The following is a 22176-nucleotide window of genomic DNA, read 5'->3' as shown; positions in this document are numbered from 1 at the left end:
AAACAGGTGGCAGTAGGAAGGCAATGTAACAGGTTCCCTCCCAATCGAGGGGCAGACGAACATATGCAGTTTGACCACAAATAAAATAAGAATGACGTGAAGCTTTGAAGATAGATTTCCCACTGTCACTATACTTGACAATAGTAGTACAATCACTATGTCCTACATGTACGGAACCATTATTTCGGACACATAATTCGCCTTTGACTGGTAGTACTGAAATAGCAGGTAGGTCTGGAGTAGAATCAGACTGGATATTCAGGACCATGAAATTCGACGAATAATTACCTAAATTATACACTTCATTTTCTAGATCTAAACCTGTTCTGTGGGGGAGACCTTGCTTGTCTGGGAAACATGTACTGTTAAGAAAAGACATATCTGTTGAGGATGACGTTAACGTGGACCATGCTCCACACGAACCATTATGTGAAAATGGATAAGGAAAAAGTGGCAGAACTCCCTTCGGTGTCTGGAAAGGGGGGAGTCGACCACACACCCAACAATTAGTGGCATTGCTGGACTGGTGTGAGTAATGTAACATGCGGATGAATGAGTTATTTCGCATAGCGAGGCGGTAAGAGAGTTCATGAGGAGGCAGATCACTAAACGTGTGCTCTACTGTAGCATTAGCAGACATATTTACATGAGGAACTGGAAGATACAGGTAAAATGCATAACTGGTGCAGGAAATCATAATGCTGAGAAATAATATGAAACTTAGAAAAACGATACATCGGATTGAGTTTTGACTAACTCTCTCACTATGGGGGTCTATTTTATACATGTCAGAAACAGTCTAACCGTTTCACCTAGGGGAGGACTTAGACAATCAAACTGACTGACTTATTTTACTAGACCGGAGTTTGAGTTTATACTCCTGTTGCGGAGTTTTCTCTAACAGGGGAGGGTTTGTAGCAATGTCTTTTGCGGGACAGTCCTTAAAAATGGTGCTTTGGCAATCCTTCAAATCCTGGGAAATGTTCTTTAAGACGGGTTTCAGTCCATAAAACTTTTTTATATGAGAAAGGTGCACCCAGCCTTTGCGACCTTCCAACTTCACGGCTGTACGGGTGGTGAGGAGGACCTGTCGGGGCTCTTTCCAGCGAGGCTCCAGCGGACTTGATCTGTCGAAATTCCTCACCAACACCATGGATCCTGGAACGATTTCATGCGGTGCCACCTCGGTATGGTCTGGAAATGCGGCGGCAACCTGTGAACGACATGAGTTGAGGGCAGACATCAAGGAAGCTAGGTAATCTGTCAGCATATTACTTGAAACATCGGTAATACTTCGGGGTCTAGGAGTACCCCACATATTTGGGGGGCGGCCGAAAACGACCTCATACGGGGACAGACCTGATCTGGAATGTGCGACCATGCGCATATAAAATAAAGCGACTGGTAGAGCTACCAGCCAGTCCACACCTTTCTCTTTACACACTTTTGCAATTCGGATTTTCAGGGTCTGGTTATGTCTCTCTACGAGACCGGCTGCTTCAGGGTGGCGTACACAATGAAACTTCCACTGGTACCCTAACAACAGGGAAACATGCTTCATGAGTTCAGATGAGAATGGCTGGCCGTTGTCAGAATATACGACTCTAGGGAGTCCATAACGGGGGAAGAACTCACGAACCAGCTGCTTGGCAGTGGTCGCGGCTGTGTAATCTGGGACTGGATATGCTTCTGTCCACCTGGACAAAGCGCATACAACTACAAGGACATACTTGAAACCTCGACATCGCTCCATCTGAATATAATCCATCTGGAGGACTTCAAAAGGGTGGTCAGGGGGCTGGAATCCACCTTGTTCCACCGGGACACTTTTACCTGGATTAAACTGACAACATATCATACAGGTACGGACTTTCTGCTTGGCTGCAGCTCGTAAATGCTTGTTGAACCAAATGTTCTGGATACTGTCTAACATAGCTTTTTCTCCTAAATGTGCTGGACTATGTGCGGTATTAATAATGACTTGAACCATAGAGTCGGGGAGAAACCATGTGGCTCTACCCTTCGTTAACCATCCTTGATCTGTCTGGACCCCTCCTTGTTCGGACCATTTCTTGATTTCATCGGGAGTAGCAAGTAACTGGATATCTATGACATCTTGTGTAGGGTCCTTAACTGTCATGCATGTAATCGGATCTGGAGTGTGTGTCATGTTAACTGGAATGTCTAGAGTCTGTGCTGTAAGCTTGGCTGTGCGATCTGCTAAATCGTTACCTTGAGAAATAATGTCAGTAACTTTCGTATGTGCTTTACATTTCATGATAGCAATAGATGTCGGTAAATGTATGGCATCTAACAGAGCTTGAATAAGGAGACCATGCTGAATCTTGGTTCCATGAGAAGTCATGAAACCTCTCTCCTGCCAGAGCACTCCGAAGTCGTGTACAACTCCAAATGCGTAGCGTGAATCTGTGTAAACATTAACTTTCAAGTTCTTGGCGTGTATACAGGCTTGTGTCAGAGCAACTAGCTCTGCTGCTTGAGCAGACAGGGTGTCAATACGGTGTGTTTCAATAACTTCGGTGTCAGTAGTCACTGCATACGCGGCGACTAGTTCTCCTGTACTTGTTCTCATACATGAACCATCCACATAAAGTGTCAGGTCGGGATCTGGTAACGGAGTATCTGTCAGATCTTGTCTTGGCTTTGTCGTAATGTTAACTACTTCCACACAGTCATGTGTGGCAGAATTCGAAGTAACTGATGGTAACAGTGTAGCAGGATTCAGGATGTTGCAGCGTCTGATTTCTATGTGTGGCTGGAACAGTGTCAATTCATAACCTGTTAAACGTGCAATTGTCAAGTGCTGAGTTTGTGTTCGGTTTAAAAGAAGTTCCACGGAGTGTGGAACTTGTACTGTCAAGGAATGTCCTAAGACTATGGAATCACTTTGCCTGATAGCTAGTGCTGTGGCTGCAACTGACTTGAGGCACGCAGGCAGAGCCTGGGCTACAGGATCTAATGTGCTCGAAAAATAAGCACAGGGCTTGTATTGTCCTGCTTGATCTTGTGTGAGAACAGATAATGCTGTACCTTCACGTTCTGTGACGAAAAGTGTAAAAGGCTTACTGTAGTTCGGTGTAGCTAGAACTGGAGCTTGGCATAGGGCTTTCTTTAACTCATTGAAACTAAGTGTATGTTCAGATGTCCAAGGGAGGACAGTCGGTACGGCTGCCTCCTGTGTCGTTAACTGTATCAGTGGCTTGGCTAGAAATGCATACTGAGGAATCCATTGTCTGCAGTAAGAAGTAAGGCCGATAAAAGCACGTACCTCCTTCTGGGTCTTGGGCTGAGGAAGACTCGCTATTAACTGGATACGGTCTGGTGTCAACTGCCTACCCCTCTTGGACAGTAAGTGTCCTAAGTAGACCACTTGCTGGACACAGAATTGAAGCTTAGAAGGGGACACCTTGTGCCCCATCTCGGCTAGGAAATACAAGACTGTAAGGGATGCTCGCTCGCAAGCACGTTCAGAACGGGCTGTGATCAGGAGATCATCGACATACTGGAGCAGGGCAGTGTCAGTTGGCATGTGAATGTTGTCTAGTTGTCTTTTAAGTGCTTGACTGTAAATGCTAGGACTTTCTGTGAAACCTTGAGGAGCTCGTGTGAACATATAGCTCCTTCCATTTAAACAAAATCCAAAAAGGAACTGGCTGTCTGGATGAATAGGGACACTGAAAAATGCGTTCTTGAGGTCGATTACAGTAAAGAACGTGGCTTCGGAATCAATGGCTGTTAATAGGGAAGAGATATCTGGAACGACTGGGTACTGAGGAATAATACACTTATTAAGTTCTCGTAGGTCAATCACTAATCGATATACTGGGGGTGCATTTGGATCAGTACGTTTCATGACTGGAATGATCGGAGAATTACATACATTGGAGTCAGTTTCTACAACCACTCCTTGAGCAATAAGCTCGTCAATAATTTTGGATAAGGCTGCTACAGCCTCTGGTGGCAATCTGTACTGTCTGATCCGTGGTAACACTACACCTGGCTTGAGAGTCACACGATGGGGTGTGATTTGCATGTAACCTACATCAGTTGGACCTTGCGCCCATAAGTGCTGCGGAACATTAGACAGTCTTGAATCAAAATCTCGTAATACATAGTGACCCTTGAAGTCACGTAGGAACAATCGTATTCCCTCTGGGGAACAGCATATAACTGCACCTAACTCTTTCAGTGTCTTAATACCTAATAGATTTTCTGGACATGACTTAGTAAGTAACAGATCAGTAGTGCGGGACAATGGACCTACTTCTAGAGTAACTGGCTTTGAAATCTCATTTACGATAGGTTTTCCTGAAAATCCAAGGGAAACATTTCTTGAGCCTGAGAGCGGAGCCCCTGGAACTTCGGCGTGACTAATTGTGGTCCTACTTGCCCCTGTATCAATCAAAAACTTTCTGTCTTTCCCTAATACTTGACTATGAACATAGGGACCTTCTTGATCTACAGGTATCTCGATGAGAGGCAAGCCTACCTCCCTCTCTAGGCTGTTTCATGAATACTGCTGGTACTCTGGATACTCAGACTGTGCATACTGGTACATCTGCTGTGTGACATGCTGTTTTGCAGCAATAGGCTGCGGTGTTGTAACTGTCTGTTGTGCATTCTGTGGCTGAGGAATCTGTGAAACTTGTTCTTGTCTAGGCGGACGTGGTCTTTCTTTAGTCTTACCAGTAGCTATGTTGTGTTTCAGAACTGCACACTCATTTATAAAATGACCTGGCTGTTTACAATAATTGCAGTTCCCTTTAACGGGAGCTGCAGGATGACTGGCTTGATTTGGACCCCTCTTCTGACTGTCTTGAGGAACAGATTGTGCAACTAGTACTTTCATTTTCGTGTCTTTCATACGTTTTCTCTCGTGTTCTTGCTCTTCCCTGATTCTATTCTGGTGGTATTGGAGCATCTGCAACATCTGGGACGGGGTATTAGCTTGCCAGGTACTTTCGACTTTCAAAACTCGATTTTTAATTTGTGGACTTGAATTCTCGACTAATTTAGTAACAAAAAGGTGAGGGTATGACTCACTACTTGTCTTGAGGCCACTGTTGATGCTAAAACATTTCTCAAATCTAGAATAAAAATCACTAATATCCTCATCTTGCTTCTGTTTACAGGCTGACATTGCATCCCAGTCTTCTTTTCTAGTTGTCAATAATCTGGGTAAAACTTGTATTAATAATTCAGGTAATTCTCTACATTTATCCCCGAGACCGGTACCTGGTACTCGTGCCTTATCTTCAGCTTCTAGAACTGCCCAATCGATCTTTTTCTCTCCCACCTCCCATTCTTTTTCCTTGAGCTTTTCATACACCCCTGCGGGCAGCAGAACCTTTAACATTTTAATTATATCTGGATACGTGTATTCTCCCATACGGAGCATGTCTTTTAATTCTCTATGGAACCCTGCTGGATCTTTATCATGACAGGGAATTAATTTCTTCATCTCTAGAAGTTCCATCTTTGTGATCGGAGTGTATACAAACACTCGCTGCATTTCGCCACCCGTTCCTCTAACTGGGTGGACTTCTCGTAACGGATTCTGTCTCTCCATGTAAAATGGTTTACCTTCTGGGGGTGAGACATGAACAAAATGCGGGTTCAGAAACGTTCTATATTTGTGACGCTGTTCTAGAATGACACTAATTAAATCGGTACCTAGACCTTTCCATCTATACTGGAGTAACTCGTTCAGGATATCATGTAACGGGCCTGGATCAGAGTGTTGACCCTCATACAATGTAATGAGGTGCTGGATCATATACATACCCACCAGTCGTTGCTCGGCTGGGGGCAGTTTCAGAAACATTTGTGCCACTATTTCGTCTGGAAAAGTGGTAGAATCAGTAGTCCATCGGACTGCTGATCGGGCTAGTTCTTGTTCATGCATGGTACTTAACTCACTGTAACTGATTCGTGATTTCAGAATGTGATCGGTAGCTTGAAACACTTGTTCTAGTGAACCTTGTTCTGGTGCTGGAGAATGAAAAATAGACTTGTGTTCTAGGCGTAAATGGCGATCTGGAAATCTAGATTTTCCTACATACGCTATTCTGTCGGAATTCTCGTCGTCTAACTCTTCAGGATCAGAGTTACTTTCTTTCTCGCTTACTTGTGCTGCTTTACGCTGTTCGTGTAATTTTATTATTTCTTTACGGATTTTCTTGTACATACTCTCCATAGCACCGACGGTCTTGTGCTTACCCTCGGCTATATTATCACTCCACCTTGTCAGGGTTTTCATTTCAGCCGGATCTTTAGACGGGTAATCTTGTTCTCTTATTAGACAATTGATCAGAAACTTTAATATCATGAGCTGGATCTCGGCTTTCCTTTGAGACATGGCCTCGCTAATGCTTTCTGGATCATCCCCTGTACGGATGAAACGATATATTCTGTCTAGATCTTCTTTCATATTCGGTAGGGTGACTAGATACTCGGCCACCTTTCTTACGCGGAATGAATATAAAACCATATTATCCTCGCCTGGGACTGGATCATAGCCGCATTCATTAAGGGCTTTTCTTATTTCTGCTACAGTCTGATGTCTGGGCGTACGCTGTGACGCTTGTGCATGTAATTCCGCTGACGTTAAACGCTTGTGTGGCGGCGGGTTTTGCGGAGTACCTCCCCCTGCGGCCCCTCAACTAGAGTCGTCTACTGAGGCTCTTCGTCCTGGCAGAGTGGGAAATGGAAATGTAGGCTGGACTTGTATGGCGGGCTGGACCGGGGGTACCGTAACAGGTACTCCGGTGTCTGGAGGAGCGGGAAGTGCCTGATTTACAGGGACTGGCGGAGCGCGAACAGGATTTGCATATTCCGGGACTGTGTCGTCCAAATAGGACGAAATAAAAATATCAGCTGCGGTCTGTTTGTGACGTAGCTTGGTCGGAACTAATGGTGGCGGGAAATTACTGGATGCCTCTGGGGTCGCTTTTGGCAAGCCCTCGGCAAGGAGAGGATACATACCCTTAATAAGAGCATGCCTCTGTCTGTCTGACTGTTCGGCTTTGACTTGTTCACCTATCTCGATTAGTTCTTTTTCTTGTGCTCGTTCTAAGGATTCTCTACTTAATTCTGACTTTCTGATTTCTTTTTCAGTTCTTTTATGAGCTTCTTTGCGCCATAACTCGATGGCATCTTTCTGTGACTGTCTGGCTTTCTTTTTCCATAATGCTTCTTCTACTCGCATGATGCACTCGGCATCCCATGTACCCGATACGGGCCATCTATACTTTTCTTCTAACTGTTTGGTATACTCTACCCATAAATCTAGATATAATATGGCACTTATGCCATGCTTCTGATACATAAAATGACCTGGACTGTCCCTAGGCGGGACAGGAACTGCTTCCTCTAACAAACCCTTTCTAGTTTTTAACTGACGTAATTTCGAAAAGAGCGGCATGACTGAACTATAATCTAGACACAATACAATACACAATAAACACGATACTTATTCCCCATTCATACCACGACATTAAAATACATGAAGAACATTTAAAAATAACAGTTCGAACAGAATACTACCTGGAATACGGAACACAGAATACATGAGTTTTCTCGAGAACAGAACTGACTAGGACAGAAACTAGATGCACTGCTGAAACAGTACGAAACTTACCGGTCTCATAAAGAGACACGTCAGGACCCGCATCCACCGAAGTGGACACTTCGTTTGTGTGTCTGGGTACCACCAACCCACGGACCAGAGTCAATTAGATTGACCCTGTCTAGATACTACCCCAGTAATGGTACTCACCGGGCAGCAAGAACGGAAGGCCTCGGACTGGACTGGACTGCTACGACGACGGACGACGAACTTCGGACTTCAGTTACGGGTGGGCCTCCGGATACCTCGGACCTTGGACTCTCGGCTTGGGCTCTGGTCGGGACTCGCCGCGTTCCTCCACCGCCTCGTCTGGATGCTGGACCGCCTCCTCCGTCTCCTCCGTGGGCCTGAGGGATACTTGAAGCAGAAATATCTGCCGGTGCGCAGAAGAGTTCCGTCACGACTGCAGAGGGTCAGGGGGTCGGCGTGGCTTCACCGACGCGTGGGGAAAGGGCAAGTCCCTATTCGGGCGCCATTATGTGGTAAATAAATAAATAATACCCTATTTTTGAATGTATAAATGAATAACAGATAGCTCAATAAATAAGAGTCAAGATTCGGGGTAGTAGGAGTTTCGCAGGTTTATTACAGCATAAAGGACAGGAACAGGACAACCTGCATAGGAATAGGATGGCAGGGCCCAGCAGCTGCTGGGGCTGGATCTGGGATGAGCGCGCTAGCATTTAATAACAATACACAAGCATATATAGTAAAATAGTTGCATTACAGTACATATGATAGGCGGAGCAGTGGGTGGAGCAAAGGGTGTGACGCGTAGCAGTCGCGAAAGATAAGGGTGAAAGTGGGTGTAACAGGGCGTATACATAGACATGTGATGCAAACGTAACAGAATATGTCATGAATGGGGCGGAAACCATGGAGGGGGCTACCTAAGGAGCCGGGACCTCTAACCTGGTGGTGCGCGCAAACTGGCAATGACGTATCACTAGGAGAAGCTGGGGGCTATGAACTCTGTGCTAGGAGCAGAGACTGAAGTCTGGAGAGTCAGGGCGACATGTACCTAAGCAGTATCTAGTATCTGATGTTTAGAGAACATGTTGATATAAACTAGAAGTCAGGAGGGGAAAGGCTAACTTGATTCTAAGACTGGACCATGCATTATTCTACATGTAGTACGTGATGAAGAATATGAAATGACCGTTAAATGCAGTATTTCTCTAACGTGGAGACGTGAAGGCTAGACAATGACGGAAACTATTGATGCGGTTCAGTAGCTTAGGAATGCAGAGAAGGAGGACTGAACTGATAACTGGAACTATAACATACTTTTGGCAGACTCAGAGGCAGAGCCAGGCTGAACCGGGTACTGCGAGGCAGGAAGTAAGTGAAGGGTCGAGGATACAGGTGGGGGCTGTATCGCTCCTCAGCGAGGTTTCAGGAGACAGGAGCTGAATCTGGTGTCCAGGCCCTTTTGAGGCCTAGAAACGGGGACTTTTCAATGAAATAACGTGCACACTGGGAAACGTGGCAACGTAGCTTTACATAGACCTGATATTCGTAGTATTCACGAGGACTGGAAACTGGCATATTAGAGATGGACACAACTATAATTGCGTCTTTAATCAAACATGGGGAATGCATATGCATATTTAATCATGCACACATAACATATGATGGATGACACGTAGGGACACAGAACATGGCAAAATTTACTTTTCCACACCCGGACGACTTGAGTATAATTATAATAACCAACCATGTCCGTAACTGTCTGTAAATACCACCAAGTAAGGACTAGGGGTTACCGTAGATGATTCTCTAGAGTCCTTGTGTCCTTTTCAGCACATTCAAGTAAAAACAGAGGTGTTCGTGTTCAAACACAGCCTCCCTGGAGGCCTCCGTTGAGCAGCTTGCATTGCATTGCAAAGTTGCAGGTAAGTAAGTTCCCACACGTGCTACAAGTTGGAATTGCTGTTTTTGGGAGATTGTGTTTTTAACTGTGATAGACTTTATGGTGAGGTGAAGATGAGGCCAAACCCTTGTTGTCGGGAGTTTTAATCGAAATTATGAAAAAATGTCAAAAGGTCAGTGGATTGAAGTTTGACGACCTGTTGTTCTGGCAGTCCAAGTGTTCAGATGCTTAAACACTAACATGAAAAATAGCCCAAGTTGAAAAACAAGTCAAGTTTACAGTTTTTTACAACCATTTCAGTCTCTGTAGTTCTACAACATGTCAGAGCGATTACAAACAGCGACGCAACCTACCCGGTGGCCCGCCACTTCAAGGAATGTCATGGCAATAACTTAGAGGATTTGAACTATTATGTCATTGACAGTATCCTACCTCAAAAAAGAGGCGGACACCGGGAAGCATTATTGCGTAGATTAGAAACTCGCTACATCCTTGAGCTGGACAGTAAAATCCCACAGGGCTTGAACTTTACGGAGGATTTTCGCTCATGTTTATGATGATTGTATGAGGATTCAGGTATCGAAATCAGGATTGGGTAGCTATAAATGCACTGAAAACATGACTAAAGTAACCAGCTTTCTTACAATTTAATTCGTGTAAAAACAGAAAAAAGACAGAAATATTTTATTGTATTGCACATTTTGCACATTGAATGGTCATAGGGTTGATCATTTGCACATTTGCACTTCGAATATATTGCACTTTATTAGCCATTTAAGGAAATGGAGCACTGATGTAAATTATGCCCACTTGGGCAGTATTACCAACCATGGGAACGTTTCGTTTTACCCACTGTTTACATTGCGTAATGTGCACATTATTGCATTATATGCTTTGGTTATACAAGCTGCTATTCATTCAGATGTTTTTAAGCACACTGAAAAACCTATTATTAGAGTTTTTATTGCTATGAAATTTTAAACATTTGAGTGTTATATATGAACAATGAATATGTCAATATTTATATATTTATTTATTTATTGACTGTCAATATTTATTTAGCGGCCAATGTGGGTGTTACAAATGATGTTTTTAATTTTTAATGTTAATCCAGCATTGAAAATAATTGCGTTCCTATTAGTATGTTTTCTGTTTCCATGCTAATGATATACAGCACTGTTGCTTTAAAAGGGTGGCACTCCTCATGCGCGTCATGTGAGCAAGGGCACTGAGTTGCCCGAAACGCGTCATGGCGGTGGTGCTAGGCGAAATGAAATAAATAAATTCTGCACCTTAATCTGGGTCTGCGTCCGTCCTTTGCATGGAAGAACTGTGAGCGGAACATTAAGCATATATATATATATATATATATATATACACATATATTATGCTATGTTATTTTGAATTTTAAATAACAATGTGAAATTTGATCAAGGCACATTTCACTTTACTAACTGAGCGACATTGCCCATAATATCATCAATGAGTGTCAAGTCAGCCCGGGAGTATGAGCTATTACAAATTCACATTAGAAAGTGACAGATCCTCTATTAATTTTCTAGATCTGTCCATTTACAATAACAACAACACTCTAGCTATGAGTCTTTACACCAAACCGACATCAAGGAATACTCTTTTGAAATACGATAGCCACCATCCGCGTAGTCTACGCGATAACCTCCCTTTTGGGCAGTTTTTGCGCCTTTGGCGCAATTGCACCAAGAAGGTTGATTATTTTCGCGAAGCTAAAGTCCTACAATCAAAATTGGTGATGCGGTCATATCCTCGCAGATTGGTTAAACATGCCATGAAGCGCGCTTGGTATTACAATCGTGAGGCATTATTGACAAAAAAGAAGAGTCTGAAGTGACTGAGATTGGCACCAAGCCCCTCACATGTGTCACAACGTTTAGTTGTGAGTCCCATCAGATTAGGGCTATCATTAAGAACAATTGGCATCTGATCAGGAAAGTAGAACCTCATTTGACGCAACCTCGGTTTGCATTCAAAAGAGGTAGAAATTTAAGAGACTTCTTAGTGAAGGCCTATAAGGAGCCAGCGTCCACCACTATACAATCACAGTGGGGTTTGCCACCTGTGATGGGGCATTACCCATGAGGTAATTGTGCGGCATGTGCGACTACAAAGTCAATTAAAAGTTGTAAGGTGAACGACAAAGAAATTAAATTGTTCCATCATTCAAACTGTAACACTAAAATTTGTATTTATTGTATACAATGCCCTTGCATGTTTTCATATATAGGTAAAACCAAACAGGAAGTCAAAAAACGGGTGTTGCAGCATCAGTCCCGTATAAGGTGTAATGTTACAACTGCCCCTTTGGTAGAACATTATCAGCAGAAATCACATTTGCTAATGAAATGCAATGGTTTGTAATTGATGTCATCAAGAGCACCAAACGTTACCATAATGTTGATCGTCTACTTACCCTAAGGGAAAATAAGTGGATCTAGACTTGTGACACTGTGGATAAAGGCTTGAATTCCCTTATTGAGCTGCATACTGTGGCCACCTTATGATTTGGCAGCCTCAGATTTCTGGCTTTCTTGTGATTGTTTGTCGTGTTCATTTATAGCGTGGCTACATTGTAACATTATCCCATTCAGAAAGGTTGGGGTTTGAGGTTTGGGTTAGTGGCTTTCATATAGATCCTTGGTAGCGGGGACCCGTTCCAAGATGGCCGCCTAGATGACGATGGTACTACTAACGGCATTTCATGAGAACCTTGTACCGTGATTAATTCCCCCCCTTTTTGTACTACAACAGTGTCTGTTATGACCGATTGTCTGAGGGCTGGTTGCATTCGTATAGGGCTTTACGTTAGTAACTTTACTGCCTACACAAAGATGGCGCTATTTACATACGCATGACGCCATGACGCCTTCAGTTTATATACACGGAAGTGGCGACATACAATTCTCGGACGCTGAAGTCGAGTGGGCAGTAACGTCGGTGCTCCCCGCACGTAACTAAGTAAGTGATATTGCCGGTTTTTAACCCCTGGTTTAAGTAAGGAGGCTCTGTGTTTTTCAACGAGTGAACTTTTAAAGATTGTGTTGTGCACGGCACTGATGGAGTCTTTTGGTTTACACAGGTGACGTGCAAAGCTCCTTTTTGGGCAGCGGTCGGATTCTGACGTTTAGGACGATATAGGTGAAGATACTGTGACTTCATCTGTGAGTATAGATTTTTAGGTGATTTATATTTTGATAACTTGGAGTGAGACAGCATGTCGTTGACATGGTGCTGTTGTTGGTTTCTTTTATCAGACAATAGGACACTGGAGTTTCAAATCTTAGGACTTCCGGCTGGAGGTCTTTGGTAAGATTTTGTCAACTTAGATCCACTGATTTTAAAGCAGTAGGCACATTAGTGTTGGTTTCTTTTTGGTGGTGGTCGATCTACTCAATACACTTAGGGTACAGGTCACAATTTTAATTTTATGGTAGTAGGCACATGAGTGTTGGCTTCTTTTTGGTGGGGGTCGATCTACCCTATACACGTAGGGTGCAGGTCACAGGTTCAATTACCTTGGGATAAGTAGACGATACTGGTTTTGCAAGGGGACAATGATATTATATTTATATGTGTATTTATTTTTGGATTAATATGTGCAACGTATGGTCCTGATGATGGTCCTATGGATTATTTAAACCAACGGGGACCGAAACGTCGACGCTTGACATCATTTTGCTGATGGATGTATCATCATTTGAATCTCTAATGATTGTATTATGAAAAGTATTTTCCAGAACATGGCATTGGTTTTTTCCATGTGATTAGCAAAAGTTGTCATATACTACTGTTAATTGATTTTGCAAATGTAGTAGTATTTTCTGTTGCCATATCGTACATTGTTTGTGAGAAAAGAAAAATTATTTATAAAAGATTATTTTACAGAATAATAAAGAACAGTTTAATTCTGTTTCTTCCTTGCTTCTGTTAAACAATTGATCGCTGAGGTGACTAACTAATAATTTAGATATTAATGGTCAAATAATTCCTACAGGGACATTTTGTATTTTGCTATTACAAATGTAGCAGCAATAGGGCACTTGCCTGGAACTTGAAAAGTGTTTTTACTAAATGTATTTAGAATATTTTAAATTGTAAAAACTTGTGATATTGCCGCAGAGTTTTATAATTTATTGAGAGATTTGGTATGCTCATTTGCACAATGCAGTGACAATTTGTCTGGCCATATTGACTGCAAATGTCGCTTACAGAGATACATTGTTGCACTGTCACATACATGTTTTATTCAAAGCTTTATTGCTAATGATACATTATCACTTTAGGATTAGCACTAGTATAAAATGGTGACGAAATGGGGGTGACTTCAGGTTTGCAAAAGACCGCTTCTACGGTGGAAACGCGTTACCTGCAGTATGTGGCTGAAATAAACACTCAAAACGAGCAACCCCGAGCATGCTGGAGTCTGTTGTGAATTGTAGGGGCAGGCGTTGGAACGAAGATAGTAGTTTGCAAACCGATGCCGAATTCTGGCACGCCCTCCCACTCAGGAGCACTGCAAGGATCAGGTGGAAGAGAGCGCTGTACAAGGTACACAGTGCGGAGCTCCCTGCTGCAGAACCATTGATATCGAGCAATTGCTAGTTGCAACGCGATCTGCAACAGGAGTACAAAGTCCAGTGGAAGCGGTAAGACGCGAGCAACGTTTAAGCATAGCAGCAGGGAGGGAGGACAGCAGCACTGGTCTGCACAACGGGGCGCTGAATATTGAGTGCTTGTTTTGCCGCATTGCATGTATCATGGAGTGGCTTTAGGAAAAAGAGAGTGCAGCGGATCAGCTGTTCAGTGATGCTGAAGTAACTGATGAGCCTGTAGGAAAGAGGAAGGAAGGAGAAACTGTTAATGCCAATGACGACAAGGAACTGTTGAGGGCATTAGAGAAATTGATTAAAAGAGAAACCAAACCTCCAAATGGTGTGAGAGTAAGTCGTTGACACTCTATCTGGAAGTGGGAAGGGTCCCCAGGGGCCTTCGCATATTGATCACACCCACATATGAGCATCCTAATCCGGATAAGGTACGAGAGTGGGCTCAGAATAATGCAGATTCATCCAAGCGTATGTTGGCTATTTTAATCAAATATGCTGATATAGATAGACAAGCCATACTTAAGAAAATTGATACACTCTCTGATCAACTAAGTAAATTGCTGGAACAGGATATTATCAAAAAGCTGCAGGCAGGAATGCAGGCGAGAATTAAGAAATACAAATAGACCATCAAGGATCGTAAGGCAACTAAGTTCAGAAGAGACAAACTGGACTACCAGAGGGGCAAGATCTTTACGTTCTCAAAACAGTTTGAGAATATACAGCGGCAAAAAATGGCAATCGGCATAAAAAAGCAATACAGCGCAACGAAATGTGGAATCAGAGTCAGATCTCAACTCTGAAGCAGAAATTGAGAATGAGGAGACACAGCAAACTAGCAGCAAACCCACTGTAGAGGATGAGTTGCGTTTTTTGCGGTGGGACAGAAACACAAATTTAAGGACATTACGGGGTCAAGAGAGACCATTCCAAGGGGGAGGAAGATGAAGAAGTACAGGAAGAGGAAAAACCGCAGGTGGTAGAGAACAAGTGGACCAATTGGCAAAGAAAGTGACCAACAAAAAGAACAAATAATGGACACTAATATCAGCATTATTAATTTGTCTGATTAAACATTAAATGCAGAGGAAACTAAAATGTTGTCATGCAGTCTCTCTTATTGTGCCCCTGAGGATACGGACTATGCACAAACCCGGATCGATTGTTTTAAATTCACACGAAAACTAAGGTTGCCTAAGTATTATGCAGTAGGTAGGCCGGCTGAATGCCCTGACATGAGAGCCATGGATGCCACCATTACATTACAGATTTCTGATCTGGGGACTCTGAAGGATATGGACAGTTAGGAGAGGGGTGGAGAGTATGAGGGAACAGGTGATGCTTTTTTGAGAGAACAAGATCTGAGTGTGTACAATAAACCAATCACACCGTTCAAACCCCGCTCTGTATTTCTATCCATGGTCCCCAAAGGTTCAATAGATGTTTTATATGAGCTAGTCGATGAGGATACACTATTGACCATTACCACACAATTCCATCATCAGCTAGACTAATGGAGATCAGTTGATCTTATATCACAGGTAGAGTATAAGTTCCTCAAAAAAGATTCACCAGTAATACCGGTATTGTATATTATACCAAAGATACATAAAAATGTGAACAAATCACCAGGCCGACCAATAGTCTCGGCAATTGGACGTTTAATTGAGAACACTTCCAGGTTTTTAGACTTCTATCTGAAGGAATATGTGAGGAACCTGTCATCTCACATAAAGGAAAAGGGAGATTTTCCAAAGAAAGTATATGACATCATTTGGGAGGAGAACTACACCATGATAACATTAGCTTTTGCCTCCCTCTACACCAGCATTGGGCATGATGACGGAGTCAGGGCGGTGCATTATTATTTAAAAGCACACCCACTCACGTTATACAGGCACACGGAAATGTTGGTAGATATGCACCAATGGGGTATAAAAAATAACATATTTTTATTTAGCAAGGACCTTTTAAAATAGCTACAAGAGACGACAATGGGCACCTGCATGTCCCCCAGTTATGCCAATTTGCATAAGGGCTGGTGGGAGGAGCAGGTGCTAGCTGTAGAATATGCAGATGAGCTGTCAGATAATGTGGTCCTATGGACCTGATAGAGCATCATGATATTTTGAAAATTGTAGGGGTGCATCATATTCATGGATAGTCCGCACCCGCATATATTCTTGTGTAGTACTAAAACTGATCATTAGAAATGTGGAAGTAATAATGAAATGTGAAGTATAATGGTAGACAATTAGTTCATGCCGTTCGAGAAAGTAAAATTGCATTTAAATGTAATCATGTAATCTTCGATATTCATTGCAAATGCTTTATGAAATAGCTCACGAGTAATGTAATGCATTAGATTTAAAAGAGCACCATAGTAAAGTTGCACATGTAGGAATGATTAACTGTGCCTAAACGTGATGAAATGTAGTGCTTGCAGATGCGACATTTATTAATGTGTGTAGTTTGTGATGTATAAAGAACTAAATTAAATGTTCACATTTTGCTATGAAAAACCTATTTGTATTTCTTATGTTAGCTGAATTTGGTAGGCCTGAAATGCATTTTACCTGGTAAAGCTATCATTTGGAGGCAGTCAGCAAAATTCATGTGTGTGCAAGCTTGTTCTGTTCTCATAATACTGTTGCAGGTGCAAGTACATCGTTCTCAAGAGTTAGACTGATGCCTTTGTTTTAGAAGTTAGGTACGGAGGAGACCTGCAACAAAGTATATTAGAATCTCAATAATTGGGAAGCTTGCTGGAGAAGCCTGAGACTCAAGGACAAACCAACCGTTGCTGGACGGAGTACAAGTTTTGGTGGAAATTTACCTACGAGAGGTGCCTGGCCAGAGGAGGTGTTTCAGAGGCGTGTCCTACATATTGTGGATTTTGTATTAGGCACAGTGCACCGAGGGAAGAGTTAGCAGAGGGGCGTTAGGAGGGTTGAAGAAGGGATCGATTCTTAGAAGGAAGACTTAGTTTTGGCTACTGACCCTAACAACTTGAGTGTACTTCTTAGGAATTCTTCACAAGCTGACACCTTTTCTTGATCTTACCTGGGAAATGCTTCTGTCGCGATCACGTTGAGCAGACAGGGAAGAAAGGCAGGTAATGCGTTCACGCATAGTGCTTCCCTCCACAGTATGCATGTGACCCGGTCTGCAAGGTTCAGGCGCCAAACATAGTGCATCTCCCAGAAGCTTTTTGGGAGCATCAAGGTAAGAAGGAGCTGACTTCCCCGAGGTATCTGCCCCTATAAAGCACCTCCTCTTCCGGAAGGAGGTGCTTGACAATCTCGCCTGATTTCCCGCGGTCCAGAGAGAGGAAGTATGTTCCACGCTGAGTTTCTTTTCGTCTATGGAGCTGAATCGGAAGGGAGTTTCTTGGACAAATGCTTTGTGCTTCCTTGAGGGACTTTTCCTGCTGGATTATCAAAAGTCGGCAGGAAGCCAGAGATCGGGGTTGCTACCCTGTACCAGGATCCCCAGGTATCGTTGAATAGACAGGAGAGAAGCACCAGAGCTCTCCTCCCGCAACCGTGACATTATTTATTTGTTTCGCGCTCTTAAACAATACCTCTGAATGCGCCCACGTGGTGCTTGGAAACAGCGGGCGGGCGCGTTTACTCTTTGGAATTGTAACTGTGCCTGTAACGCTCACGCTGTGCTTGAAAACAGCAGGCAAGCATGTTTATACTTTGGGATTGCAGCTGTGCCTGTAACACTTGCGCTGTGCTTGAAAACAGCAGTTAGGTGTGTTTTTACTTTGTGTTTCCTCATTGTGCCTTCAGTACTCACGCTGTGCTAGAAATACAGCGTTTGGGTGCCCCTTACTGGCTCTCTTAACAGCTTGTGGATTATTCTGAATAAACATTCTACCTACCTGTTTTGAGTGTTCTCGACCAAGGATTGATGGTCATGGGCCATACTCCGATTACTGCAGCATAGAGGATTGTGAGTGTTTTGACAGTTGCACAATTGGTTGCTTGTGTATGATTGATACTCCCCAAATTGTCTCAGATACATCTCTCTCTTCTTTTATATGCAGCGTGTACATGTGGGGTGTCTTCTGATGACGTACTCAGCCTAGACCAGACTTAAGGACAAGAAGATCCATCGCCGGAGTGCTTCCTTACATAGTGGTGTTATATTACCCTGTGGGGGGTTGCACCCCGGGGAGTAGGGGGGCTCCTCTCCAAGCCTTCGTCCCGCTGGCCAAACCAAGAGGTTAGTGGCAGTACATGTTTTGTGCTACTGATACATCCTGACAGATTGTCACGCCCAAGACTGCTACCCAGCCTTGACGATGGATACCAGCATAGTATTGACCTCCCTCCTGGAGAGCCTTGCGTCTCTTCAACAGGAGGTGCAATCCTCGTGATTAGAAAATCACACCCCCCAGCTAATGCTGCAGGTCTGTACTCTGTGGCTGTAGTGATGGCTGCCTGACTGACTTTATTTGTAACATGTTGGTTTTCTTTCAGACAGGTACAGTCCATGGCCATTAATGAGTGGTAGTTGTATATTGGTGGCCAAGTTGAGGAGAAAGAGGCAGACCTGACTTCAGTGGGTGGACTTAGACATATGTCGAGATACAGGCACATAAAGCCCTGTTTCAGCGACCCTATGACTTGCATTTGGGGCTGTACCAGGACATGTGCTCTTTTCTATTTAGTCTTTTCACTGGGGAAAGGTTGTGCAAGGATGTGAGCAACCGTGTCTTTCTCTGCCTCCTGTGGATTTTAGAAAAGAGAGTTATGAGTGTTTGTACCGGCATGTGGATGTGCAGCGTCTTGTTAGACTTACACAATTTACAGAGAAGGATGCATTTCCAGTATCTGGATTGTTGCATTCATGGCAGATCTCTGACGTGCAGGATGGCTGTGGCCACCAGTCATCTGGGAACCAGGTGTATCCTTCGCTTTGTAGGAGACAACGAGGAGGTTGAGATGCTTTTTAATCTCCTTCATTGTCGTACCTGCAGCGGGATCTGAAGGAAGCTGATACAATGTGCTTTAATTGACTGTATCTATGATTTTCCATATTCTCGTTTATAAGAATAGATGTGATGTACAAATGAAGTCTCTAGTAATGCTAGAGAGAGCTAGTGGCATAGAGCTGCCTCGACAGGTATGTTTTTCCTGGGGTGTTAAGGGACATACCCAGGCTGTTCATAGGTCCTTCGTGAGTTTGTATATCTGTAAACACTCTTGATTGGTTTACTTAGAGTGATGTCATTTGTCTGAATCTTCTCCTCCTATGTGCTCTCTTCCTAGCCCGGATGCCTCGGATGCCTGCTGATACCACGCCTGAGTTGCATGTCAAGGAGGTTCTCATCAGTTGTGTAGTCAGTCCCCTTCAGAGCAGTATGCCAGCATGTGCATTGAGGATGGTGAATGGTGATGCCAACATATGTCCTTATTTTAGAGCTGCAGGTTTAACAGGGCAAGTGTGTATATGAGCTAATGTTACCATTGCATCCACTAAGGGGATACTGACCCTTAATAAACGCTTTTCATTGAACGCGGGTCTATGTCTGTTTTCTCTTTTTGCCTGTGAATTGGTGGGTATATCTTTTTTGAGTGAGTTGAATAGTAAAACATGCTTTTGCAATTCTATATTTTTAGGTTCGAGTATCAAAGTGTGGCTATACTGCTGAAACGTTTGTTATTTCTGTATCATTTATCGGTTACTTAATTGCAGTGTTTGCTTGACTTGTTGACCAGCATGAGGGAATTAGGTTTACCTTTGCTGTGCATAACATTCCACTTGGTGTATCAAAGATGGTGAAATCAGCAATGTATGTCTTGTTAGGCTGAATTTCATTTTCAATTTTGTGATCACAATCTTCAGTGATTATTACTTTCCTCCTTTTATTTTCAGACTGCCTTATGTCCTGTTACGACAATGATGGTAGTAATGTATGTATCGCCGTGGGTAAGTTGAGCACCAGTTACATATATCACGGTGGATTTATTTCCACCTAATTTAGGAAATCTTTCTGGAATTTTAATAACTGGTTGCTGCAGTAATTAGCATTTACCACCAATGGTAACATTTTTCAATGTGGCCCATGGTCAATGAGTAAATCCTATACGGCTGAATAGGTTTTTAGTGCATTCTGGTGTTATTTATTATTTCTACTGCGTTACGTTCTGTCAATATTTTTTATTTATCTTGCTGCTCAACACACTCAAAAGGGTTACAGTGAATGGACACAACTATTCGTTATATTGATATATTACTACCTGCATTTTTTGCACATTTAATCTTAGTCACATGATTTCTTTACCTGAGATTTCTGTAGAAGCCCCACGACTGTAACGCAGAGTTCTTCCAACACACTGGATGCCTAGGCAAAAAACAACGTTTACACGTTAAACCATAACTTCGAAGGCTAACATTTAAGATAAATTCTTAAGATCAATATCTTACCTGTGGTTGTGGTTCTGCGGACAGGAAACTGGAACAAGCCTCGTCTATCTGCAAAGGTAAAGTCATGTTTGAGTTATCAAATATAAATAGGTTTGCCATCATTTTTCAAAAGCTATTTCCCCTTATAAGAGACAGTTGGCAGCGAAATAATCCACAATGCCCGCCTTAAATTGATTTTTTTCTTACAGTCGTTTATGATGTCATTATCGATGATTAGTTCGAATGTTTAATTAGGAAATTAGGAAAATTGAAAAACGTGTTCAGGCAATACCAGTTACCTGTGCTCGTGAAAAAAGATGAAGGAGAAGGGTCACAATGGTTTACTAAATCTTTCAACTTTGTGGTTTTACTACTATTCTCATGCTACTCTGACCCCAGAGTCAAGAGGCACAGTTACCAGGGGGAGAGATACAGGTGGTGAACTCCAGCCCACAACTGAAAATACACCAAGTAACAGCAATAAATTATTGTCTAGCCAAATGCTCACTTTTATATAAAATATTTATTTTATTTTACTGCTACTAACGCAAAGGTAAATATGACATTCACATACAACTACACGGTACTCCCGAGGACGGGGCTCCAGTCTTTTATAGGTAGGCTCTAGAGGTAGTGGTTATGGCCATTCACTATAGGCAACAACCAAGGTAAGCCCCACTACTAGTCCGTTTCTCAAGAGTGCACTCCACTCTAATAAAATCATAAGTGTTCCAGCGCCTAAGCGTTATCTAGAAAGCAAGTTTCCCTGTGGCCGACTTACTGAGCGCATCCCCGCCGCATGAGCTGGAGTGGCAGCTACTGGTTCATGTGAGTTCATTGCATGTGGTATAGGCAGGCTACACTCTGCGGTCATCGAGTTCCTCGAATGCGGTTATGCAACTGCACTGACCAGTGGTTCTTCACAGTTCCTTCTGGCAGGTTAACTCCCACAGTGAGGGGTGTGTTAGATGTGAATGTCCTAACGCTGATTCTGTGTTCTGATGTAGGTACATAGGTATCCCAATGGTGGTCTCACACCTCCAGCAACAATCCTGATCAGGTCACACTTTTTGCTGGTACAGATAAACCCCTCTGACATATGGAATCATCGTATCTCTACTGCACTTGGGCTTCATCCCAATCGGCACACACAGATTCCTTCATTAGAGCCTCTCCTGGCATACGGTGTCGGCGGCTCTCCACTGCGCTAGGGCTATGACCTATTGTGCACACCAATCTGTCCATAGCGGCCCCTCTTGTCATACCAGGTTGACTGCACACAGGCTCTGGCCTGATCGCCACAGATCACACTTCACTTTGCAGGGGCTCTCCTGCCATTCGCCGTCACTGAGTTCTCACTGTAAACAGGCGATGACCCATTCCGCACATGAATGTCCAAGCCTCACTTCCTGATGGCCCTCCTCTGGCCTATGAATGTTGCCGACTATATCCTGCACATGGGCTACAACAGTTAGTGCAGCAGCCATCTACTCACACATCGCAAATGGAGTACACTCAACAAGATTTCCCACTGGACCATACACCGTCCAACGCGCTCCTCTTCCTCACAGGGCACACTGGTCTTGGCAAGT

The 22176-nt window shown here is 43.3% G+C and overlaps 1 protein-coding gene across 3 annotated transcripts in view; it reads right to left on the bottom strand.

The window, feature by feature from the left end:
* NMU (neuromedin U) overlaps positions 1–22176 on the bottom strand; it is a 482937-nt gene that overhangs the window by 260844 nt on the left and 199917 nt on the right. For all 3 annotated transcript variants that reach the window (XM_078678177.1, XM_078678179.1, XM_078678178.1), the window contains exons 3-4: positions 20606–20653; positions 20463–20522 (exon numbers count right to left, since the gene is read on the bottom strand). In XM_078678177.1, the coding sequence (XP_078534303.1) occupies positions 20463–20522; positions 20606–20653 (108 nt within the window). The remainder of the gene's footprint in view (positions 1–20462; positions 20523–20605; positions 20654–22176) is intronic.

Source organism: Lissotriton helveticus, chromosome 2_2, assembly GCF_964261635.1.
Source record: "Lissotriton helveticus chromosome 2_2, aLisHel1.1, whole genome shotgun sequence".
Classification (NCBI taxonomy): Eukaryota; Metazoa; Chordata; class Amphibia; order Caudata; family Salamandridae; genus Lissotriton; species Lissotriton helveticus.
This window is presented reverse-complemented; position numbering and strand designations above follow the sequence as displayed.